We start from the raw sequence: 27,729 nt of genomic DNA on the forward strand, positions 1-27,729 counted from the left end.
TCTAATGGCTTTACATAGATAACTTCACCTAGCATCTACAAAACACATGTTCTTTTCAAGTGCCCATGAACCTTCATTAAGGTCAAACATGCAGGGCCAAAAAGCAAATCTTAACAAATTTCAATTGCAATCACATGTAGTAGGTTTTCTGAATACAATGAAGTAACAAAAATCTAACTTAGGAAGTCCCTATATATTTGGAACAGTAAAAATAGACTTCTAAATAACTCATAGGTTATCTGCTGTGATTTCCCAGTTTTCATTTCTCACTTTGTGATTTCCTGTTTTTTCTTGTTCACTTACACCAAAGGTTTTCCTTCTCTTTCCAAAGTACCAACCTTGACTTTGCTGATTTTCTCTATTGTGTTGTTTCTGGTTTTCATTTCATTTTCATGTTCTTCTCTTCATTATCTCCTTTAACTTTAAAAAATAAAACAAATCATTAGTTGATTTAACAATAATGTTTGCACGAAGTTTTTAGAATTAAAATGCAGGGTTCTTTTTCATTAACATTTAAAGAAACTCTGTATAAAAGATGAGAGATTTATACAATCTGAAGAGAAACCAGAGTATTAAAATAACTTTGTGAATGAATCGTTTCCTAATTTTACATACAGAAAAATTGTAGACAGGTCAGGAAACCAATTCATGATTATTTCATTGACTGGAATATTGGCCCTAAGGTTTATATTCAAGACCAAAGAAACTTTGCTGGCTTCTCTCTAGGGCTTTGCCCTAACCACCCCAGGCCCTCCTATTATCCTCTTAGATCCTAAAGAACACTCAGAGAAAATATCCATGGTTAAGATGATGGAAGCTTGGCTCTCACCAACACTTCTGAGTAAGTTCCAGAATGTCTGGGGATTTCCAAGAAAACACGGGGGAGAAGTGAAATGTGTATAGCATAAGTGGGCAAGGCTGCCTACACCAGAGAAGCAAGCATGTAGCAGTTTTCACCTCACTCAACACTCCTCATTGCTGGACTCAAGTGGGAGATTATTTTTGCTGACCCCTGACAAAAACAAAGCATGTTTGCTTAAAAACAACAGATTGCTTGCTTAGAAGCAAGATACCACTGAGAAACCATATTTAAAATTTTTTTCCTCACATTTATTCTCAAATTGTATATGCCTAGGGAGCGATGTTTGAAGAATTTTCTTGACTTTCAGATAGGAATTGTCTTCTATTGCCTGAACGTCTAGATGTCTGAGTCCTTGGACAGGAGCCACCATACAGCCAGACTTACTTGATTCACCATTATAGAGATAACTCTTATTCCAGGCATTCTTCTTAGGGCTCTATAATACTAACTTTTCTAACCTCATTACAATAGGTTCTTACCATTATCCTGACAAAAGATGGGTGAGGACACACAAGCATAAAAAGAAGTTTGTGTGTGTGTAGGATTATGTAACAACAAATCCTACCATTATGTACAACTCTAATGCACCAATAAAAAGTACATATATATGGAAGCTGGCTCAGTGGTGCTCAACTGTAATCCTAGCAACTCGGGAGGCTGAGGCAGGAGGATCACAAGTTCAAAGCAACCTTCAGTTATTTAGAGAGGCCCTAGGAACTTAGGGATACCCTGTCTCAAAAGAAAAATGAAAAAGGACTGGGGATGTGGCTCATGGTTAAGTGCCTGCTATGCTTGGTTGCCTCTCTTCATGGATTTAATGGAGAATCCTCCCAGGGACTTCCCTGAGGGCAGCTGTCTCCCAATCCTTTAAGTCCTTATCCAGACTTCAGGTCTCCATCTTCTATCCTCAGCTAACTCATCCTCAGGTGTTCCCCTGATAAGCCTTTGTTGTTTTGACTCCCACAACGAAAAGTTCCCTTGTATCATATAACTAGTTTAGTACCATTTCACCCCTCAGAGGCACCACATATGAACCAGATGAAATTATTCTTCAGGCTTTCATCTCAGACAAATTCACTAGTAGAAACTGAGATGAGCACTTCTGTGCAAGGTTCTTCCATATTCACTGTTTATTCAGATTTTCCCTTCATGAATTCTTTTCCCTCCCCCTCCTGTTGACTCTCCTTAGTTCAATGAGGACTAAACACATTCTATAGTCCATACTTCCCACATCTACAAGATGTGAGACCTTCAGTACATTTTGGTAAGAGAGGTTTTTCTAGGTATTTTCTACTTTTATCTAAAATTTCTAATTTTTTGGCATAACACTGCATTATAATACCTTCTTATGGTTTTAGTGTGGTAGCATTTTGTAACATCAAACTTTAGACATTCTCCTAGATTTAAATGCCAAAAAATTGGTTTCTTGAAACTCTTGGAGCAGGGAAAGTTCTCAAAGGAAATGTTTTTCCAAACATGCAGAATTAGTTTTTAGAAGAAACACAAGAAACAGTGCACAATGCCATTTTGGTGGGCATTGGTGAGGTATAGGCATTGTAATCTTAAAAATATGAGCTGTGTTTCTTTGATTTGGCTCATTTTAGATGGTTATATCCTGTTCTCAAAACTGTTGACTCAAGGAATTTAGAGGAAGTGAGTTATTCTTAGTTTCAGGGAGCGAGGGAGTCAGTGTATGTTCAGAGAAGGAAATATTACCTTTCTCTATATTCCCTTTTTATTCCTGATTTGGGTTATTTGTGCTTTCTCTCTTTTTCTCATCAGTTATGTCAATTTTGTAGTCTTCCTAAACTAAGAAACACATATTTGGATGTGTTAATCCTTTGGGTTTTTTTCTATTTTGTTAATTTCTGCTTTTTATTACTTCCTTAACTTTTTGGGGGGATTTTTAAAAAAAAAACTTTTGAGTGGTGCTTAGGTGATTAATAAGTTTTTGATTTTCTAAAAAATATTTTTAAGCTATAAATTTCTAAGCTTATGCAACATCCCACTGTTTGGGTATGTGGTATTTTATTATCATTGTTTAAAATATTCTTGTCTTTGAACCATGATTTATTTGTTTTTGTCCATTTCTGAGTATAATGGAAATGTCCTAGGTATCTTTCTTATTAATTTCTAATTTGAATGTATGACAGAATTACCCTGATTTCCATTCTTTTAAACTATTGAGATTTGCCTTCTGGCCCAGCACATGGTCAATTTCTGAAAATGTTTCATGTGTGTTTGAAAGACTACATTGTATTCTCCATACATGGTGTATGTATATCCATTAGATTGCTTGTTAATCATATTGTTTAAATCATAGCATTACTAATTTTTAGTCTGCTTGTGCTATAAATTACTGAGAGAAGTGTCAAAAATCTTTCAACTACTTTTTGTGAATGTTTCCCCACTCTTGAGCCATGCCATTAAATATGTACTAACTTAAAACTGTTATATCTTCCCAGTGTTTTCCCTGGACCTTTTTTTTTTTCTAAAGCAATGGTTCTCTTTATCTCTAGGAATGATTTGTGCCATACTTTCTATTTCAGCTAACATTATTTGAGATATGGTGGTTTTCTATTGACTACTATTTGCTTTATATTAATTTCTTTCCATTCTTTTACTTTCAAACTTTTGAGTCCTTATATTTGAGTCTCCTATAAACAGCATATAGTGGGGTCTTTTTTCCTGACAAAGTACATTGCATATAAATACTGATATTTTGGGCTTAAATATTTACCATCTTTTTTTTTTGTCCCATACCTTGTTACTTTTCTTTCACTTGCAATTTTAATTTTTAAGACTCTCTTATTTTCTCTTACAATAATTTTTGCTTTGTCTTTTGCCAGGACTTTTTTCCTTCTTAACCCATTAAGTTACAAGCTTTTAATTCTATATAGAATGATGGGACATAATGGGATAATTTTGTATAGTTACACTGTATCTATAGGTGGGGTTTTCATACATTTACTTTGCTTTGTGTTCTTTGGGGTTTGAAATCTGTAGACGTATTTTTCAGTTCTAGAAAATTCTCAGCCCAATTTCTTTCCCTTTTCTTGTGTCCTTTCAAGACTGTGATCAAATACACGTTAAAAACTTCTCAGGGAAGCCTCCCCATCTTGTATTGTCCTATTTCCAAGCTGCACTCTGAACCTCTTTACATATCTTTCAATTATTTTTCCGTTTGTCCCACTCTGTTGCCAAATACATCTTTAGATATTCTCATAAATATGCCCAATAATTTAATATGGGAAGTCTATGTGAATCTGTTCCTTTCTATTGGTTTTCATTTATGTTGCCTTTTTCTATGTGCCTGATTATCTTTGACTGTTTAGTGAAATAAAATGATTTATAAATGCTATCTGAGGTTAGGATTGAAGGAATCCTTTATTGTGTGTGTTCACCAGGTGTGTTTGTTTTACCTAGACCTGAGTAAAGGTCTAGGTCTGTGATCACAACTTATCAAGGATGTTTCCCCTTTCTCTTCTACTGTTTTGCTCAGTAACAAGGCAATTGTCTTTACACTTAGGGGAAGGGGATTAGATCTGATTCATCTTACCTTGAAAGGGCAGCATTTTGGAAACCCAGATTAACTTCAGAAAGATCTCCTATTAAGACTTATGATTTGGGATGGGCTTTGCCCCAAACTCCTGATCTAGCACTCGTGGAATAGCATCAGCAGTCTAAAACAAAAGCTGCATTGGTGGTCACCTCTTTAATTATAGGACCCCATTTTTAAACCCAGTCTTTTTAGCCTAAACTCTTTGAGAGGGAGAGACAGTGTTATGGCCTAAATGTTTGTGTCAATTTGTTTCAAATTCATATGTTGAAACCTAACTGCCAATGTGATAGTATTAGGAATTGGCACCATTGGGAGGTGGTTAGGTCATAAGGGTGCAACATTCATGAACTGTATTAGTGCCCTTATAAAGCAGGCCTCATAAAAAAAGGAAAAGAAAGGTGAAGGGGATCTCATGAATATCAAAGAGAGATCAGTAGAAGAGGGATGGTGGGGTTGAGGGAGGGGAATGCTGAGTGATACCGGCCAAATTATATTGTGTGCACATACAAATATGTGACAAAGTCCATCATGTAAACCTATAATGCATCAATAAAAAATGTGGAAAAATAAAAAAAAAGGAGGCCTCACATGCTCCATGTGAGGATGTAATAAGCAAGTCCCATCTATAAACCAGGAAATGAGCTCTCACCAGGCACATAACCCAGACTTGCTAGTCTCCAGAGCTGAGAAATACATTTGCTTAAACATGACCCAGTTTGTGGTATTTTATTATGGCAGCCTGAATGGACCAAGAGGACATCTACCTACCTTTCAAAAACACCCAAACTGATCCAAATATTAGCTTGCCTTTAAAAGAAAGTAACCTTCCACCTTTTTTCTCTTTATAACGTTTTTCATTCATTTAAAATTTTTTTTTATCATTTTAATGCTTATCTGACATTTTCCCATGTACATTTGACTATGAAATCTCGAGTTAAACAACATCTTGACCTCCCCTTTCCATGTAATACACTTAGGCTTTTATGAAGGTCTTATTACCTACTATCATTCAACATTTCACATTTCAATTCTCTCTCTAGCTCTGTGAATTAGACTTTGAAAATAAAAATTTTGATTTAATTAGAAGTTGGCAATTTCGCTCCCTACCCGCTTCCGTGTTGTTCTCTGGAAGTGGGTAGGGGTCATTCCTCACAACCATAAATCCTGGTACTGGCCTGAATAGGTTCAGTGTAACTAATTGATCTGCTCTGTGATGTCCACTTGGAGCAGCTAGAGAACAAGAGACCCTGGATACACACAGAATCAGCCCAAGATACACTTACCTGGCCCTAGAACTATTCAAGATCTAGGTCAAGAGGGCAGGGGCCTATTTCTCAAGCATCTAAATAGATGGAGCTGCAGTAGGCACATGCCCCATGTTCAGTGCACTGGGGTGCTCAGGATTCACATGTGAAAGGTGGCGAATCTCTACTTTGTTACTTAACCTACCTCCCTGAAATTAGGCAGTGCTAGTGGTCCAGTTGGAACCCAAGTAGTTGGAACTGTGTGTGTGGGGGGGGACCTCAAATAACAGGCATCCTGACTGCCCTGTCCATAGAGCACATGGAAATTGCAGATAACAGAATTGTCTTAAGAAGTCATAGCTGGTTTTATCTTCAACAAATAAAAGGCTAATCTATATCATAGCGATGAGGAATGGATACTCTGAGGCCTCCTTTTCTCCACTCACCAGATACCAGACCTGCCAGATGCCTAAACACATGTGCTGCTGCTTTTATTTAGGCCATGTTATTTCCCACTCCTCTCCACCCCGCCCCCTGCCCCCCCCGCAAAAAAGGAAAAAAAAAACCAATTCAATGTCCCTGATGCCTCCCCTCTTTGTTGATTGTGCTCACTTTCTTCTGAATACCTGCAAAGGTTAGCTTAGTTCAGAAATTCATTAGAATGGGATAATCTTTTTCTTTTATTCATATCTATCTCCCAGGAACTCCTGCTTCCATCCTCTCCCCCACCTAGTGCCAAAGACAGTGGATTGTGCCTAGTAAATTCTCAAATATTTGCTGAGCAAATTAATCCAAGTCTATGAATAGTCAGGTTTGCCAGTGTCATACATAGGAAAGAACATATATCAAGTGTGGTCATGACATTTCAAAGTGGAGTTGAGTAGCAGAAATACTTAATCTCCTCCTTTCTTTGTCATCCATCAAAACCTAAAGGTGGTAGTTGGAAGACAGTACTCTAGTAATCCTAGAAAGCAGCATGGAAACTATCTGGCTGCAGTGACAGGATCCTAACAAAAGATAGGAAACCATCTGGCTGGAGATTGTTTTCTCGTAAAGACAAGATTCTGAAGCCAGAGACTAGACTCAGAATTTAGCCTCTACTAATAAGCCCCACTCATAATATTTTTGGACAAGTTAGTTAACTCAGAGGAGTTCACGTTTACCATGAGTTACCTAGCTAACACTTTTACATAGCTAACAATATTTCATATTAAATTCTATCTGTTCCTAACGAATTGTTTCTGTGGGGTAAATGATCACTCACATGGCTTGCCCACTTCCACAAGTTATGATCTATCCCCAAGATAAGGATCACATTGCTTACTTGTGGTCCCCTCAAAATCTATCTGTGCTTCTCCTAGGGGAGGCACCATAAGTTACCAGCCCTGTGGGATGAGTCTTCTGATGTTCTCTCTGGTTTAGATCTGGTATAACTTATTCCACAAAAATATAACACACAAATGGCTCTGTATATTGTTCTATCTAAAGTAAGTCACAGCCTGTTTACATTTGAGGAATTTCTTTATTGGAGTTCCACCTTACCTCGCCACAACTACCTGGCCTTCATGGCAGAGCAGAGTGAGCCCTGAACAAAGTACTCAAAATATTTTATGACAGACAATATACACATATAGTGCATGAAATCTTTACAACATATTCCAAAACAATCATTTGACAAGATTAAGAAACATGAACTTCCTCTCTCTCAATTACTGGTAGCTACATAGCTTTTTAGCTTCCCCAATAAAATGCCCTCCTTCCCAATGTCCCTATTCATAGAAATCCCTGAATCAATTCTTCCTGTAAGGTGCAAATTCATGTTGAAGATTCATTAGTTACCAAAGATGCCAAAATCCATGATAGAACACTTTATGGTAGAATGAGTGAATACCAGACTTTTAACTCATCACGGAGTCATTATTCATTGAGGGGGTTCATTTGAAACTGTTTTACCCATTCAACTCTTGAATTACAATAGTACATTCCACTCAATTTGCATTTTTATGACACTCTCCTACCTCCTGTTAGATTTATGTCTATGCTTTTTACTTTTTCTACTAGGAAATCCTAATTTTTTCTCATCTTACCCCCAAACCACTCAATTGTTTATAATTCATGATTGCTAATAAATACATTTATATTCCCTGAAGACTATCTCTCCCTGAATTTGCCCTTTGGAGGCTCTTCTTGGATTTTTTTCCCCACTGACCAATATACAATTGGAATTCAAAGCTATGCCTGAATTTTCTACATTACTATTCACAGAATTTACCCAAATAGGAACTTTCAGATGGTGATTTTGTGATTTCTAATTGAAGTCCTTTCCTCATATACATGTTTTATGTCCAGAAATGTCTGCTCACTTTGAGGACTTAAAAGACATCCCACAACTTTGATAGCTTTTATTCCCAGAATGGACTATATTATACTCCAAAAAGGCTCAACTACTTTAACACTAGAGCCTTTTTTGCTGGTTATGATTGAAAATCATATAGAAAAGATTACTCTTGATCATCTAGAATGGTTTCACTTATACTATGAAAGTTGTAAGCCATGAATAAGGGCCTCAGAAATTCTTACATTCATAAGGTTTTTCTTCCATTTGAGTTCTTTGAGACTTGGTAAGCTCTGCCTCCCACAGAGGCATCCTCATCCTGGTCCCATCCAGAGCATTCCCTCCCTCGTAGGTTATCTTCTGGGATGTGCTACTGTGACTTTCCACATTTATCACACTTAAAGTTTCCTCTCCAGTATGAATTCTTTTATGCTTGGTGAGATTTGATCTGATATTAAATGCCTTCCCACACTCATTACATCGGAATGGCTTCTTTCCAGTGTGGATCCTTTTGTGTTGGTCAAGGACTGATCTATAATTAAAGGATTTCCCACACTCACAATTATAGGGCTGCTTCCCCCGGTGGACACTTTTATGGTTGATAAGACTTGAATGTGAGATATATGCCTTTCCACATTGATCACATTCATAGGGTTTCTCACCTGTGTGGATCCTTCTATGCACCGTGAGGCCTGAGCTGTTCCTGAATGCCTTCCCACACCTATCACACACATAGGGTTTCTCCCCTGTGTGGATCCTCTTGTGTTGAGAAAGGAGTGAGCTGTAACTGAAAGATTTTCCACACTCGACACATTTGAAGGGTTTCTCCCCAAGATGGACTCTTTTATGGCTTATAAGTGTTCTGCTTGAGAAAAAAGCTTTTCCACATTCATCACATGTATAGGGGGTCTTACCAGGATGGGTACTTTTATGGTTAATAAGGCTTGAATGTGAGATGTAGGCTTTTCCACACACATCACATTCATAGGGTTTCTCCCCAGTATGTATTCTTTTATGAACTTTAAGGCTTGAGTTGTTTCTGAAGACCTTTTCACACCTGTCACATTCATAAGGTTTCTCTCTAGTGTGGACTCTTTTGTGTTGAGAAAGGAGTGAGGTGTAATTAAAAGATTTCTCGCATACATCACATTTATAGGGTTTCTCCCCAAGATGAATTTTTTTGTGGTTCATGAGGGTTCGGTATGTGATGAAGGCTTTCTCACACTCATCACACTTAAAGGGCTTTTCCCCAGGGTGTACACTTTTATGATTTATAAGGCTTGAGAGTGAGATGTAGGCTTTCCCACATTCTTCACATTTGTAAGGTCTCTCCCCAGTGTGGATTCGTTTGTGTACTTTAAGACCTGAATTGTTTCTGAAGGCTTTGCCACACTCATCACACCCAAAGGGCTTCTCCCTCGTATGAATCCTTTTATGCTGTTCAAGGGCAGAGCTATAGTTGAAGGATTTCTCACAATAGCTACATTTATAAGGTTTCTCCCCTAGATGAATTCCTTTGTGATTTTTAAGGCTAGAGCGTGAGATATAAGCTTTCCCACACACATCACACTTATACGGTTTTTCTCCAGTATGAAGCCGCCTGTGGACCTTGAGGCCTGAATTGTTTCTGAAAGTTTTCCCACACACATCACATACATAAGGTCTCTCTCCAGTATGAATAGTCTTATGTTGAAGAAGAAGTGAGTTATAACTAAAGGACTTGCCACACTCCTTACATTCATGGGCTTTTTTCCCAGGGTGAATGCTTTTATGAACTGCAAGGCCAGAGCTATAGCTGAATGCTTTGCCACAGACATCACACTTGTAAGGTTTTTCTCCTGTGTGGATCCTTTTATGAACTATAAGGCCTGAGCTGTTCCTGAAGGCCTTTCCACATTCATCACATTCATAAGGTTTCTCTCCAGTGTGGATGACTTTATGTTGAATAAGGAGAGAACTATAATTAAAAGATTTTTCACACTCATCACATTTGTAGGGTTTATCTCCAAAGTGGATGCTTTTATGGTTTAGGAGTGTTCTGCAAGTAATGAAGGCCTTCCCACACTCATCACATTCATAAGGTTTCTCGCCTGTATGGATTCTTTTGTGGACCCTCAGTCCAGAGCTGTTACTGAAGGTTTTCCCACAGATGTCACATTCATAGGGCTTCTCCCCTGTGTGGATCCTTTTGTGGACTCTGAGACCAGAACTGTTTCTGAAGGCCTTCCCACACTCACCACATTCATAGGGCTTCTCCCCAGTGTGAATCCTTTTATGCTGGTCCAAAACAGAGCTGTAATTGAAGGATTTTCCACATTCATCACACTTACAGTTCTTCTCCCCAGAATGGGTACTTTTGTGGTTTATAAGGCTGGAATAGGACATGTAGGCTTTTCCACACTCATCACACTTATACGGCTTCTCCCCAGTATGGATCCGTTTGTGGACTCGAAGGCTAGAGCTGCTCCGGAAAGTTCCTCCACAATCATCACACTCATAGCGCTTTTCCCCTGTGTGCATAATTTTATGTTGAACCAGGCGGGAATTATATTTAAAGGATTTCCCACACTCATCACATTTATGTGATTTCTTAACAGCACTGGTATTCTGCTGTAGGCTCACATGAGAGTTTCCATTAATGTTCTCAACACATTTGCTATCACTGCTTTTCTGTTCTATAGGGACAGTCTGATGTAAAACATGTTTTGAGCTCAGATGTAAGTTTTTCTCAGATGCCTCATCGTGTTCTGTTTTTATATTTGTCAAGTTCTTGGTTTTGTCAATCTTCTCCCTGATGCCACTTTTGTCTTCCTTCATTCTTTTCCACTCAGGTTTTTCCAACTGATTCTCTGCCTTGCTATTCCAATCATGAGTTTCACCAACAGATTCCTGCATAAGATTCTTGTGAAGACCTTCCATTTTTGGCCACTTAGATTCTGTTTTTTCAATATTTTCATATTTTTCAGTTGATTCCTCATCCTCAGTGCCCGTCTTCAAATGTGACACTAAACCAAGAAAATGAAAATGATATCTGTTCACTTTGTTTAGAAAAAACTGGAAGAATAACATCAAAATCCATTCATTCACCTGACAAATATTTATTGACTGCATGCATGATAGATACCATTTTAAATACTGAGGCTGTAACAGTAGACATGACAAAATTTCTGCCCCCGTGTTAAAACACCAGAGTTGTGAATTTCCAGTAGACCAAAGAGCTTTTCAATTCTTGGGTAACAGTTTAGCATGAGGGCAAGCTGAAATGATGCACAAAACAACAGATAACACTGATTAATTTTTGAACATGTAACACAGTCATGGAAAAATGAACAGAAGGTAGAAGAAATCTCCGAAGAACAGGAAACAGAAAGATTAGTAAGATAAGAGTCACAACTTTTTTTTTTTTTTTTTTTTTTTTTGGTACTGGGCACGTTACCACTAAGCTATATCTTCAGCCCCTTTAAAAATGTTTTAAAATTGTATTGTAAGACAGTGTCTGGCCTCAAACTTGCCATCCTCCTGTCTCAGCCTCCTAAGCCACTAGGATTACAGGCATGCGACACTGTGCTCTGCATAACTTTTTTTTATTTTTTAAATGATGAAAATGTACACATAATGAGCAGAGGACAGGCAAACCAAAGAAGAAAAGAAATCAGTACCTGTGTAGCAGTATCAAGGAGGTGGTTGTGGTTATGAAATCATGAGGGTGATCACTGCAGAGATGAGAAAGAAAGCAACCTGCAGCTGCCTGAAGTTGGTTTGGCCTCCTGGACTTTCCCTCCAAGGAAAACACTGGCCCTGGAAAGTGAGTAGTCAGGGAAGAACTCTACATGGAAGAACATGTTCTGGCCTGCCAAGAAATGCAGCTTTCATTCCTACTTATAAACAGGCTAACCACAGGGCATATCAACAATTAGATGCAAAGCCATGAACCAATGAGCAAAAGAAATACAGTTGACTCTCCATATCTACAGGTTCTGCATCTGCAAATTCAGCCAACAATGGATTAAAACTACACAGAAAAACAAAATTCCATCCACATGGAATATGTCCAGACTTTTTGTCATTATTTCCTAAAAAAATACAGTATGACAAAGATTTATATAACATTTACAGTGTTTTAGGCATCATAAATAATTTTGAAATCATCATTTAAAGAACACAGGAGGATGTGTGTGGGTGTTATGCAAACAGTATGCCATTTTATATAAAGACTTGAGCATCTGCAGATTTTGCTATGTGGTATGTGGGGGTGTCCTAGAATCAATTCCCTTTGGTACCCAAAGAATGAATGGAATACTTCCTAGGTTTAAATACCTGGCTGTATGACCCTGAGAAAGTTATTTAATCTCCTGTGCAGCAGTTTCCTTGTCTATAAAATGAAGGCAATAGGGTCATTGTAAATATTAACTGATAATACGTGTAAAAGTACAGAGAATTGTGCCTGTTCCTTGGTGAGTGCTAAATGTTATAATTATTTGTTATAGTACTAAAATTAAGAATTTCAAGTCAGGTTATTGGATTGAAACCTGGGTGATAAAGCTTATGACTCAGAAAAGGTGAAATTCCCAAAACAGATTCTAAGATCTTTGTTACCCTGAAGTCACATTACACATGACTTGTACTCCACTGTTATCTACTTACTAAAATACTGAGTCCTGAGAAGAAAAAATACCGTTCTAAGTTAGTTACTCCTGAACCTTAGACAATGAGATATTTGTGATTAGACTTAATTAAAATTTGTATTTTCTCCTCTTATCCTGAGTATGTGTCAGATTTTTTTATTAGTATTTTGAAATTTGGATAATCTTACTTTGAACTCTCTAAGTAAATATCTGAGGAGGAAACAGAATCAATAAAAGGAAGGTAAAATATATATTTTAGAGTAGATATGGAAAAAGAACCACAGTCAAGCAGGGCAGTGGCACATGTCTGTAATTCCTACTCAGGAGGATGAGGAGGGAAAACTGCAAATTTGAGGCCAGCCTCAGCAACACAGCGAACCCTGAGAAAAGGTAAATGAAACAAAGTCATGCTCTAACTTATGTTTATGGAAAGCCTCCAAATTAAAATTACAGGAGAAGCAGTTAGGAACTCAGGAGATCACTAGGAAGATAGAATCACCCAGTAGACAGTAAATCAAAAGGTGGTTCAGCCAAAAGAATATCAGAAAATGACTATTATGTAATTAAATATTATATAATATTAAGTACTAAGTAAGAGGTCACTGAGGAACAGTGGCATGGCCTGCTTCATTGCTTCCTTTTACTACGTAGGATAGAGTGGTCCATGTCATTTAAAGTGTCAAGACTACTAGGTGGGCATACTTCCAGAATCGTAAGTAGTAATGCATCTTTTATCTGTGTTCAGAATGCTGTTTCCATACACATCAGGTCCCTGCTCCATACAATTTCTTTTCTACCTTGTTCCTTCCACTTCTACTCTATAGGACAGAAAAATGTTTATGATACTATAGTTATAAAAACAAATCTCCTTAAAAGAAATAAAGCTATGAAAAACTGGTAGGGGGAAAAAGCAAAGAAAAAAGTTGAGGAGGTACTAGTCATACTAAATATTAAAATATGCTATAAAGTTGCTGTAATTAAAATAGTGTGATACTGGTATATAAACAGACAAGTGAAATAGTTCAGAAACTGCCCCGAATACACATAGAAATCAATAGTAAAGATGGCATCTCAAATTGCTAGGGAAAAATTGTCTTTTAAACAGTGTTGTAACAACTATAAAGCCATCTGGAAAAAGACATTACATTCATTCTTCACACCATACATAGGAATAAACTCCAAATGGAATATAGCTCTACATAAAAAAGCTATACAAATACTAGAAGAACATATGGGTGAATGCCTCTATAACCTGGGTATAGAGAAAATTTTCTAACTATAACTAAGATGCAAAATAAAGACTGATTTTAACCACATAAAAATAAGATTTTATGGTAAGAATACTATAAAAAATTAAGAAATAACTGACAAAATAGAAGAGAATATCTGCAACACATCATACATTAGGGTCAATATCCTAATATGAAGAATTTTCAAAAAGTGAAGGACAATAAGACAAAAATTCCACTGAAAAACAGGCAAAATATATGAACAGATGATTCACAAAAAGAAATACTAAACATGAAAATATTCAACTTCACTAATAAAAGAAACATAAGAACTACAGTAAGATACCATTTTGCACCTGTTACACAGGTAAATATTCAAAATGTGATAAAATACTCTGTTGAGGTTGTGAAGGAAAAGTATTCTCATACATTGTTGGGAACCCTATTTGTCTGGGTGGAAATCTGCCAATATGTAACAAAACTGCATACACATTTCCCCTTTAATCCAGAAACTCCAGTTCTGGAAATTTATACTGAAAGTACACTTTCAATAAAACAAAAGCATATGCACAAAGTTTTTCATTATAACGTTTTTGTGAGTACAAAATATGAAAAACTACCTACATGTCTGAGCATAAAATGCAGTAGTAAAAAAGGATGAGGAGCATCTCATTGATATGCAGCAATTTCCAGGATATATAGATTATAAAATGAAAGGGAAAGAGCATATATGCTAAATTTTGTGTAAGAAATAAAGGAAAGTAAAGAAATAAGTAGCTATCTACTTATCTTTATAGAAATGCCCAGAAAACTGTCATTACTTATAAGGAGTAGAGTGAGAGAATAGAACAGAAGGGATAGGGGAGAAATATGTACTATATAGCATTTGTATAGCTTTTACTTATGGAAGAATGATAATGTTCTGCATATTCAAAGAATAATATTAAATCACTAAGGATAAGAAAGGGGGGAGTTGCTAAAAGAAGCAGCAAATAGAAACAAATGAACTCATTTGTGTTTCATATGAATACCAAACCCACAGGGAGGAAACAAAGAGAAACAAAGAACTAATTCATGTAACTTAGGAACATAATATTTGACTATATACATTCAGGAAGATGGGATAGGGGTGGTATGGTGCAGGGAGGATATCTGTAAATTACCGTCACATGATTTTGAAAAAAATTGTACCTATGAGAGACCAAGAGAACAAAATGAAGTAAATGTTAACTATAAGTGAATTTGAGTAAAGGGCACCTTTTTTGTACTCTGTCTTGAAATTTTTCTGTACATCTGAAATTATTTCCAAATAAAAAGTTTTAAATGTCAAAAAGTAAATTTATAAACTCATCAACTTCCCTTCTGGGTACTACTTTCACCACTCTGCTTCCTACTCAGTGTCTTGAAAAAGTGCTCTTCATGTCCCATCTCCCCTCTAGTCCCATGGAATGAACCTGTTTTTTTTTTTTTTTTTTTTTATTCAGACAATGCTGCATTAGTTTTTTCTAGGTCAGGTGCTTGCTCCCCAGACTACTGTTCCTTTGATGTTGCTAGCCCCCTTGTTCCATTTTGAATCTTTCCTCTTTACTCTGTATACTTAGATACTAACCCCTGACAGTCCCACCTATATGCATGGCTGCTACCACTCCCATAAGGTGTCTCTTAGATATTCATCTCTGTCCCAGATCCTTCTCTTTAGTTACAGACCTAAGTGCAATACTCTTTAATTACAGACTGAATTATCCACCCCTGTTCTTCCCTTTGCCTAAATCAGAAGGGGGCTCTTTCATTTCCCTAATCTACTTCAAAATAGCCCATAAAACCAGCTAATTTCATTGTCAAAATAATCCTCAAAACTCCACCTCTTCCCCCATCTTCATTCTTGATGCTAATACCTTAGTTTAAACGCTTCGAAATTCTCTTCTGAACGGCTACTATAGTCTCTCTGCCTTCATTCTTAGGCCTGTCCAATTATTTTCCAATAACTGTTAAGAATTTTGCACAACGCACATCTGATCACTCCCTGCTATGGTTTGAAGGTCCCTGCCAAAATTCATGTTGAAATTAATTTGCCACCACTGCAACAGAATTAAGAAGTGGGTCTCCCCTATCTTTTTCCTCCTTTCATTTTCTTCTTCCCTCTTTACCGCCCTCTCTCTCTTTCTTGGTACTGGGGATTGAACCCAGGGGCACTTCACCACTGAGTTACACCATCAGCCTTTTTATTTTTGAGACAGGTTCTCCCTCAGTTGCTTAGGTCCTCATGAAATTGCCAAGGCTAGCCTTAAACTTGCAATCCTGTCTCAGGCCTCCTAAGTCCTTGGAGTTATAGGCATGAGCCACCACTCCTGGTGGGTCTTTTTCTTTCTTTCTTTTAAAAATTCTTTATTTGCAGTACTGGGAATAAACATGGTACTCTAACACTGAGTTACACCCCTGGCTCTTTTATTTTGAGACAGGGTCTTGCTAAACTGCTCAGGCTAAGTCATTAGGACTTGTGATCCACCTGTGTAAGCCCAGCCCCCTTCACAGTAGCTAGGATTATAAAAGTGTGTCATTCAGCCTGGTTTTCTCTCTCTCTCTCTCTTTTTTTTTTTTTTTTTTCCCATTTGTTTTGTTTTTGCTATGCTGCCCATGCTAGCCTTCAACTCCTGGGCTCAGAGGATCCTCCAGCCTCAGTTTCCTGAGTAGTTGGGGACTATAGAACCACACCACAGAAGCCTGACAGAAGTGGGACATTTAAGAGGTGATGATGTCATGATGGCTCTGCCTCTATGCTATGAATGGATTAATGCTATTATCCTGGGAGTGTATTATTTATAAAAAAAGCAAGCTTAAGCCTGGCACAGTGATGAATGCTGCTCAGAAGGCTGAAGCAGGAGGATAAGTTGTCAGCCTGGGCAACTCTGTAAAACCCTGTCTCAAAATAAAAATAAAAAAGGGAGCCAGGAATATAGTTCAGTGGTAGAGTGTCCTGGGTTCAATCCTCATTAAAAAAAAAAAAAAAAAAATGAAAAGTGAAAGAGCAAGTCCAGCCCCATTCTGCCTCTTTCTTTGCTGTTCTGACAAGTTATGACTTCCACCAAGAGGTCACAGCATAAAGTCCCTCACAAGTGCCGTGATCTTGATCGTGGTAGTCTCAGACTCCTGATATGTGAGAAATAAATTTCTCTTCAGTATAAATTACCCAATCTGTGATATTTTGTTACAGCGACACAAAACAAACTAACACATTTTCCAGTGGTCAGTCTTCTGTATTCAGCCACTAAAAAGTGATTCTTTTAACGTAAAATGGACCATGCTAATTCACCCTCATTGCCACTACCTGCAATGATTCTCAGTCTGTCCTTTCTTTGAACTTTTTAACAGGCTAATTCTTAGCTCCCTTCCTATCCTTTGGAATCATCTAATTGGCTGCTGACTGGCCTAGTCTGCATAAAATCACAAATACTTCACTACCAACCTCTCCAAGCTAGTCATAAGCCAGGAGTCTCCTGGTTCTGATTTTGCTTAATCATCTCTGTTTGAGTAGGGGAACAATGTTCCATCACTTGGTGTAGTTCACTCTTCTTATTAAAATGAAAATAGGTTAATACAAATGTACATATTAATTGAAAACAGCTCAAAATGAATTCAAATTAATCAGTATCATAAATAAGAGGTCAAACAAAAATACAGAATACCAAGATAGCCCTGGAGTAAGTGCTGCTAACAAATAAAGGTGTCAAGAGAATGTAACAAAATATTAATTTATCCTCATGAAAAATACTAAAAATGTATTCCAGTTATCTCTGAGGCTGAATGCTGCACAAGAAACTTAGATTATGATCCATATCTTGCTTTCTTTACCCTGGTCTTGAGCTAGTCCTGAGAATAAAGAGAGAGATAAGACAAGGTTTAGCCAACAAGGTCCCTGTAGACTAGAAGGAATGCCTGACAGGAAAACAACAGATGAGATAAAAACGACAAAAAAAAGTTCAGATAGAGGAAAGGTGGGGGCAGGAAGGAAAGACTACCCAGAAGAACTAGGAAGAGCTTCAGGAAAGGAGGAGTAAGTATTCCCAGCAGAGGGAAGAACAGGTGCAAAGCAACTGATATTCATCACCCACTAGACATCTGGACCACAGGACAATTGGCAAAGCTGGACAGGTGGGCAAAAATAAGGGCTGCACCAGGGTCTGATTCATACTAAGGAGTACAGACTTAAGTCTCAAGAGTTTTAGGCAAAGGAAAAGCAAATGTATATAAGCATTTTGGAAGATCACTTATTTTATGCCATCAGGGGTTAGTGATAATTTTCAGTAAAGAATCAGAGGTAATATGTTTGGTTTTGTGGACCACATAGGACTGGAGCTTATTGTTTTTTTAACATTCCTTAAAAAAATGTAAAAACCAGTTAGGTACATGCCTGTAATTTTAACAACTCAGGAGACTGAGGCAGGATTATAAGTTTGAGGTCAGCCTTCGCAACTTTGGCTAGACCCTTAACGACTTAGGAGACTCTTTTTCAAAATAAATAAAAGGGACTGGGGATGTATATCCGTGGTGAAATAAAGCACCCCTGGGTTTAATTTCCAGTACCCACTCCCTTGCAAAGGGAAAATAATCATTCTTAACTTATAGACCATACACACAGATTACCGGCCAAGTAGTTTCCCAATCTACTGCCTCTTAGATAATATAAAGGAACCAGAGTTACTTTACGATGGCGTGATAATGGTATTGTAGCTGTTAGAAATATCCCTTTAAAAAAAAAATATGCCATCTGAACAATGCAAGGGTAAAATGGTATGGTGCCTGGAATTTACTTTACATTGAGGGATCATGACCCTGAATGTCTGGTTACATCAGTCAAAGACAGCCACAGAATGCTCTCCATTTTTTTACAAACTATGTATCACTTCCAATCTCTGGGCATTTATGTGCTTGTTCACAATCTACTACCAGTACCAACAAAAGTACATGTTGATAATAAGAACCCGAACTCAATTCCTGTCTCTGCACCAAAGAGTCTGGAGTGACTCCTTAAGAGCCTAGACAAATCACATGAGCATAACTGTGGCTCACAGTGGCTAAAAATTCTTTCCTATTAATAACAGACTGCAATAAGAAACAGGTACAATACAGCAGTTGCTACTCTGAATTTCCAAAGGGCAACAATAGTTCACAAGGCAATCTAGTATCTCAAGGGTCACATTGGGATTCTGTCCCTTAAGTTCTTAAATGTTATATTTGACTTGGAGATGACTAGAGAGAAAAAAGAAAACAAAAGAGAGAATATTACCACAAAATGATTACTAACCAAGAAGGAAAAAAACCTACAAAGGGGAAGCAGGCAAATGAAAGATGGGACTAAGGAGTGAAGGAGGGAAGAAAAGTGATCTGTAAAGGGGAAAAGAGAATGTGGTTTGTGCTTTCTAGTTATTTTTGCATTTAGTCTGTGAATACCTGAATTGTAAATGGTTAACATGAGTTGTTTCTAATTGTTTAAAAACATCAGTAAGAATTAAAGGTGATTTTTTTTTTTTTCTTAAGAAAAAAGGAACAGTCTCATACCTGATAATGGAGAATAGATTTCTAATTGGCCCAGGGAATAAGGTAAAGGAGATTTTGAAAAGCAGGTGGAGAGAGTTCCTGAAGCTAAAGGGGCAGGGACTAGCTTGAAGAAAGTCATGGATAGAATTCAGTTGTCTGTTAGGCCAGTGAAAGACTAAACATCATAAACACAAGTCTCCAGAGGGAAAGAGTACTCCATTTTTACATAGCTTTATTTGATCTCCAAACACTCTACACAGTGATTATAATGCTGACTTGACATTTTAACAATCTGCCAATAACTGGTTGAGTTAATGTAAAACAAAAATTCCTTAAAAATCCTTACACTAATAGTCATTCAGTGTACCATTGTTAGGGGGTAACAAAAAATTGGAAACAACCCAAATTTCCCTGAATAGAACTAAAGCAAATTATGAACATTCAAAACATCTAAACAATGACCAATCCAAAACCACAGCTCTGTAAAATAAAAAAACAAAAAATACTGTTTTCTAATATACAGGGATCTGTAAAGCAGATTAAGTGGAAGAAGTAAAGGGCACTGCGATTTGTAGTGATTTGTAGTGTATCACCTGTTTGAAAAAAGGGAAAACTAACTACATTTATATCTGCCAGTTTTTAAATAAATCTTGGGACATACACTCAAACTCAAAGTGGTTACCAAGAAAGTGAGGGTTGAAGAAAACAGCTGAGCAAATTTGGGGAAAATCTTTTCTCCAACTTTTTACGTTTTCACTATCAGAACCATATGAATATACTATATATTCAAAAATTAATTTTTCAAAAGTTGGACTTTCAAAATGAAAACAGCTCAGTTGGCGACCTAGTCTAAACATCTAGAACAACACAACCAGCCCCGGACTCCCCTCAACTCACATTCATCTTTTATATGTCCAAAATCTGGCTTCCCCTAGGCTTTCCCAGTCTAGAAGTCTCTTCCACCTTCCTTCTCCCTACCTAGTCAATTCCTCAGATTGAGAGCCCGCGGCAAGTCGCCTCCTCCGGGCTTACCCTTGCGTGGGGCCGGGCAGCGCTTTCTGGGGGGCTCCATCCACACTGGCAACAGTGGTCTCTCAATACCACTCTCCATCAAAAAGAAGGAGTAGGTAGATCGAATCAGATCACCCCTAAGGATCCTTCCGGCGCTAGTATTTCCTCCTAAGGCCCAGGGCCAAACTTAACTGTAACCGGGGTACCACAGGGTAGTTATTTTAAAGCGCTAATTTTCAGATTTGTATTCCCTCCCCGCCCGAGACAGCAATGAACAGTTAAGGAACACGGGGGCGAGATTCGGTCCTTCCCTGGACACCGGGGCAGCGCTCACACTACCCGGGCCTGCTCAGAGGACGGGAGTTGGAGCCCTGTTTGTTTCAGGGGCGGGCCCTACACCCCAGGCCAGAGATTCTCCTTCCCCTTTTCTCCCCTGGAACCCGCCTCCTGAGATGCGTGTGGGGAGGGCATGCTTTCTCCCAGGTCCCGCCCGAGACCCAAGGGGCAGCCTGGACCGGGCCAAGAAGGGAAGGGCGTGGCAGGCAAGGGCCGGGGGCGGGGGGGGGGGGGGCGGGAGCGCAGGCTGCCGGGGACTCACGTACTGGCTGTGGCGGCGCCGCGGGAGCCCGGCCGCCGGCGGGACAAAAGCGCAGACGGCCCGACCGGAAAGACCCGCGCCACCCCCAGGGCACTTCCGATGACTCTCTGGGAAGCTGGAGGATCTACTCGTTGGTATGGCCTCTTTTGGACACGTGACCAGGGAGCCTCTTGGCCGGCTTAGTCTTGGAGGGTGGGGAGTTCTTCCCACTGCTATTTATTTAGTGCCGGTGCTGTGGTCCGCACGTGGGGCGCGGCCAAGAAACTACAGGTGGAGTTTCCTGTTTTCGTGGACTTTACGTTCCGGTGTAGAATGCGGCGCGCGGGGGAGGGGAGTACAAGTAATAAGCAGGTGGCTTGGTAGAATAAATACCTAACTTTCTACCGATATACTCGAACTTACAGTTACTAAGTGAAGCCGGGAGGATGCTGCGGGGAGAGGGAGGGTCGACTGCACGACCAGGTCATGGGGGCATCCGGGTGGGGGCGGAAGAGAGCTCGGGCTGGGTCCCCATACGCTGCTTCCAGAACCTAGTAGAGCGCGGGCGCAGCGGGCCCGAGAGTGTAAATCCACTGCTCGGGCCGAGGACGCCCACCGAAGCCCCCGGGCCTGCCGGTGTGGGAAAGGAGCGCACCGCCGGGTTCTAGACCAGACCCCGACTTCGCTGTCTGGTCGGCTTGGCACAGAATCCATCTTTCCATACCCTGTCTCGGTGCCGGCTCCAAAACCCAAAGCTAAAATAATTGCAAAGAATGTAATTTTTCGCGTGCTGTAAATGTTGATATTTAAAAAAACAAATTTTTATCATTTAAATGTATCCAGTGAGATCTAAACCCTCGAGGATTTGATATTATCATCTACTTTTAATATACATTTTGTATTTGTGGAGATTTTTTTTTTTACCTTGAACTTAAACGTTTTTATTTTATGCTTCTCATGGGAATTTTTATCCTAATCTAAACCGTTTTTATTCCACGCTTCGTAGAATTTTATCCCGTTAAATATTTTATGCTTTGTGTTTTATTGTTCATCTGATAAAAGAAAAATTCACAGATGTCCCAAATGTAGTTACAGGCAAGAGGATGGAGAAGAGAAATCAGAGAAGCTATTGAGCTAACAGCTTCTAACCAAAAACGAACCCCCCTTCCCCCCCCACTAAACTGCTTCACATTCTTGAGTGTATATTGAAACCCTCACTCAAAACTCCAGGAAGCAACAAGTATACTTTTCTTTGCTGGCTATCCTGCTCTCCCTAGAGTCCTATCTTTGCCAAAAGTTTATGTAAAATGCTCTTGGCTTCATTCTGGTGGACATTTTCCAGTTATATAGCCCTGCTGGTTGTAGTTGGGAAAAATTGTCCCAGGATCTTGTTGGTCCTTTCTTTTTCTGATTAGCATCTGTAGTGGCTCAATAAACCCTTTTATTCCATAGATCCCTTGGCTCTTTAGGGTGTTGGTTTAACACACCCTAACAGACATCTTCATGATGAAATGATAACTTCATAATTTTTTTTCTCATTTAAAAATGTTAGTTATTAACAAAGTTATTGTGTGCTTAAAATCTTATGTTCAGTCCTGGCACAAAAAATTAAATGCTTTGGAAGTATAACTTTTAGTAAGGATTGTTATTTTTAAAGTTCAAATTATACTAGGATAAATTTTACTGATGGCTGTAGTAAGCTGGGGCTCTGCATCAATTTTATGCTTATTTTTCATTTGTATCTATGCAAGGTCTGAGTCACCCTGTTTACATGGGTAAATAGAGGTATAGGAGTTTTGTTTGTAGCAAATAAGCCTTTGGCTGTATTTGGGCTGCATGGCAGCATGTCATATACTCAAAAGGAGGTCTGGGCCAATGGAGGTTTGCTTTGTCTTGGAGCAGAAGGCAGTGATGAACTGTAGTAGAAAGCAGATCCTTAAAACCCTTTTCAGGCTAGGAAGTTTTGAATATGAGCACAACAAGTTGAAGATTGGAAGGAGATTCTCCTAGAACTGCCCTAACCAGTAATCTGGACACATGTAGCTATTGAGCACTTGAAATGTGGCTAGTGCAACCGAGGATCTGAATTTTTAATTATATTTAATTTAAATAGACTCATGTGACCATCTTATTGGACAGCCCAGGCCTAGAAGGAGCTTTGGCATTTCTCCTAAGCTTTCAGAAGAATTCAGACTGAAGGCTGCTGTGTTAGGCTGGCCTGCCAGTGAAGACTGAGTTTTCAATTTAGATAGCAAAGTTAAAAATATTTCTGTCCAGGTTGGAGTGCTTTGCTCCATAAAGGGTAGTTTGAGAGAGAGCGGTATCATTGAGGAACCTAAGAAATTGCTTTAGATGAGTTTTATTTTAGATAATGATTCATGAGTCTTGTTCTGCTGCAGTACTTTTTGTTTGGCTTTATGCTTAAACACACACACACACACACACACACACACCCACACACACACCCTTACACCCTTTCACACTGTCTTCCAACACTCTGAAATATCTGAAGATCAGTGCAGTGTCTAGAGCTGGATTGTCCAGTATGGAACTACTGTTCACATCTGACTATTGAGCACATGAAATGTCACTAGTCTGAACTGAGATATGTTGCGAATATAAAATTCACACTGGATTTCTAAGCTGAGTAGGAAGAGAATGTAAAATATCTTAATAGTTTTATTTCTGTGATATTCTGTTGAACTATATTCTCATTTTCTGTTAATCAGGTTGTTTAAAATTATCTTAAAAAATAAGTCTGTGCAGTAATAAATAATTCTGTGTAAAGCTTTTCCCATATTTAGTTGACAAGAATAGAAATTACTGGATTCAAAGGACAAAATGTTTTTAAGGGTCCCAAAATAATAAGTGGGGAATTACAAGCACTAATAAGCTTAGTGGGGGAAACATTGAAAATAGAATAAAGAAACAGTAAGAGATATTACCCATCACCACACTCTGCAACTAGATTAAAGAAAATATAGAATGTAAGTTTTGGGAAACAGGGGTATCACTATCCTATTTGCAAATATTAAGCACATTAATAATTAAGCTGGTATAATTCTGAGACTTATCAGTGAACCCTAAAAATAGACCTATGTGGGTATATCTGACAAAGGTGACAAATGTGGACAGAAAGATGTAACAACTGGGAAGTTTATTCAAATAGTTAAGTTAGATTGAAATATTAGCTCTTATGTCAGGACAAACTACAGATACATAAAAGACTGAAATGTAAAATGCCATACACATTTTACATTGTGTGTGCCTGTAGTCCCAGCTATTCAGAAGACTGAGGCAGGAAGATTGCTTGTTGCCCAGAAGAGTGAGGGTAGCCTCGGCAACATGGTGAAACTCTGTCTCAAATAAATAAATGGTAGATAGAAATATAACACATTGACCATTACTAATGCTGCTTCCACCTCCATAAAATATTAGGGAACAAAATACAGATGTTTTATTTGATCATATTGGAGTAGGGAAGGTTGTTTTTCTTACCTTTTTACTGTAATAAATCCAGAAACCATAAAAGTAAAGAATAACCAATTCAAATAAATAAAAAATGAAATACCCTGTGTGGCAAAACCACCATAAGTATGGTTTAAAAAAAAATCAAATGACTACCTGGGAAAAATATTTGCCTTTTATATCACAAGGGCAAATTTCCCTAATATACAAAGTTCTTCTCCAAAACTGGTAAGATGAACAACCCACTAGAAAAATGGGTTCACAGAAAAGTATATACAAATGACTCAATAAAAAATTTAAATCCAAACTACACAGAATACCCTATTTCTGTCAGAATGGCAAACATCCAAAAATTTGATAACACACTGTGGTAGTGACATCACAGAGGAAAGCACTCTTCTGCCCTGCTGTAGGAAGCATGCACTGACCCAGCCTCCAGGGAGGGGACGGGACAATACAGATCAAAATGCACGTATCCTTTTTCACCACAGTTTTGCTCTAGAAATTCACCGTACTTGTGTAGTAACACTGCCATAGTTTGGATCTGAAATGCACCCCAGAGGCCCATGTGCTGAAGACAGCCTTCCTGCAGCAGTCCTGGGAGCTGATAGAATCCTCAGTGGGCCTAGGAACTTGGATCACTGGGCATATATGCGTTGATAAGGATTGGAACCCTGACTACTTCCTCTCTCTGCTTCCTGGCCATATGAAACAAGCAGCTTTCCTTCACCATATGCTCCCATTATGGTGTACTATGTTACCACAGACCCACAACAGTAGGTCAAGTGACCATGGACTGAGACCTCTGAAACTGTTAGATAAACCTTTCCTTGCTTTGAGTTATCTCAGGGATTTGTCACAGTGATAGAAATCCAACTCACACACATGTACTTGTGAAAGAAGTACATGGAAAGGTTACATGGAAAGCTACATGGAAAGGTTATCCACTATAGCATTTTTAAAGTAAAAGATTGGGGAAAACCAAAAGATCCAAAGTAGAAAAGTGCTTAAATGATGTATTGTATATCCACATGTATTAGTTTGCCAGGGCTGCTGTACTAAAGTACCACAAACTAGGTGGCTTGAAGAGAAATTTATTATCTCAGTTCACAAGGCTTAAAGTATGAAATCAGAAGTCAGAAGGGTTGGTTCCTTCTGAGGGCTGTGTGAGAGAACCTTGCCTAGTTTCTGTGGTTTGCTGAAAATCTTTGGTGTTCCTTGTAGACACATCACCCCACTCTCTTAATCTTCACACAGTGTGTCTATGTGCACATTTCTACCTTTCCACAAAGAAAGCAGTCATGTGGGATTAGGGCCCCAAACTATTTCAGTATGACCTTTACTTACTAATGTCTGAAATTAACCTATTTACAAATAGGGTCCTATTTTGGGGTATTTTGGGTTAGAACTTAAATATGAATTTGGAGGAGAACACAGTTCAACCCTATACTACTTTTAGCCATAAAAAATAAAGGGGAGCTCTTCATTAAATAATACAGGGAGTTTCCTGGGTAACTGAAAAGGAGGGCTGGGAAGGAGAATTTTCAATGCATATCCTTTATATATTCCTTGCATTTCCAATCATGAGAATGAACTAGTTACTAAAAAATCAATTTAAACATAATAAAACCTAAATGGAATCAGAATGTTAAACTGTTCTTGAGAAGGATTATATTTGTGAGGCCCTTCAATCTTTTTTTTCTTTATATTTTTATTTTTTTCATTTTTTATTTTTTTATTAAAAAATCATAAATTTACATAGGACAATGTTGTTTGATTCATTCTGTTATTTTTTCCCTTCCCCCACACCGCTCCTGCCCCTCTTTTCCCTCTATACAGTCCTTCCTTCCTCCATTCATACCACCCTCCTTATCCCTAACCCTAAACCTAATGCTAACCCTAATGCTAACTCCTCCTATCCCCCATTATATGTCCTCATCCGCTTATCAGTGAGATCATTCATCCTTTAGTTTTTTGAGATTGGCTTATCTCACTTAGCATGATATCCTCCAATTTCATCCATTTGCCTGCAAATGCCATAATTTTACCATTCTTCATCGCACAGTAATATTCCATTGTATATATATGCCACAGTTTCCTTATCCATTCATCAACTGAAGGGCATCTAGGTTGGTTCCACAATCTGGCTATGGTGAATTGAGCAGCTATGAACATTGATGTGGCTGTATCTCTGTAGTATGCTGATTTTAAGTCCTTTGGGTATAGGCCAAGGAGTGGGATAGCTGGGTCAAATGGTGGTTCCATTCCAGGCTTTCTAGGAATCTCTATACTGCTTTCCAGAGTGGCTGCACTAATTTGCAACCCCACCAGCAATGTATGAGTGTACCTTTTTCCCCACATCCTCTCCAACACCTATTGTTGCTTGTGTTCTTGATAATCACCATTCTAATTGGGGTGAGATGGAATCTTAGGGTAGTTTTGATTTGTATTTCTCTTATTACTAGAGATGTGGAACATTTTTTCATATATTTGTTGATTGCTTGTACATCTTCTGTGAAGTGTCTGTTCATTTCCTTAGCCCATTTGTTGATTGGATTATTTGTATTCTTGGTGTAGAGTTTTTTGAGTTCCTTATAGATTCTGGAAATTAGCGCTCTATCTGAAGTATGAGTGGCAAAGATATTCTTCCACTCTGTAGGCTCTCTCTTCACATTACTGATAGTTTCCTTTGCTGAGAGAAAGCTTTTTAGTTTGAATCTACCCCAGTTGTTGATTCTTGCTTTTATTTCTTGGGCTATAGGAGTCCTGTTAAGGAGGTCTGATCCTAAGCCAACAAGTTGAAGGTTTGGACCTACTTTTTCTTCTATAAGATGCAGGGTCTCTGGTCTGATTCCGAGGTCCTTGATCCATTTTGAGTTGAGTTTTGTGCAGGGTGAGAGATAGGTGTTTAGTTTCATTCTGTTGCATATGGATTTCCAGTTTCCCCAGCACCATTTGTTGAAGAGACTATCTTTTCTCCATTGCATATTTTTGGCCCCTTTGTCTAGTATGAGAAAATTGTATTTATTTGGGTTTGTGTCCATGTCCTCTATTCTGTACCATTGATCTACCTGTCTATTTTGGTACCAATACCATGCCGTTTTTGTTACTATTGCTTTGTAGTAGAGTTGAAGATCTGGTATTGCAATACCCCCTGCTTCGCTCTTTCTACTGAGGATTGCTTTAGCTATTCTGGGTTTCTTATTCTTCCAGATGAATTTCATAATTGCTTGCTCTATTTCTGTAAGGTAAATCATTGGGATTTTAATTGGAATTGCATT

General features: G+C 38.4%; 1 protein-coding gene across 1 annotated transcript; it reads right to left on the minus strand.

The window, feature by feature from the left end:
• Positions 1 to 339: 339 nt before the first annotated feature.
• Positions 340 to 21,161, minus strand: ZFP62 (ZFP62 zinc finger protein). Its single transcript, XM_079144135.1, has 3 exons — positions 21,006 to 21,161; positions 8,249 to 11,008; positions 340 to 420 (listed from the first exon to the last, which is right to left on the minus strand). Coding segments are annotated over exons 1-3 (2,802 nt in total). The 5' UTR covers positions 21,007 to 21,161; the 3' UTR covers positions 340 to 379.
• Positions 21,162 to 27,729: the final 6,568 nt, after the last annotated feature.

This window comes from Sciurus vulgaris, assembly GCF_902686455.1.
Source record: "Sciurus vulgaris genome assembly, chromosome: 6".
NCBI classification, from domain to species: domain Eukaryota; kingdom Metazoa; phylum Chordata; class Mammalia; order Rodentia; family Sciuridae; genus Sciurus; species Sciurus vulgaris.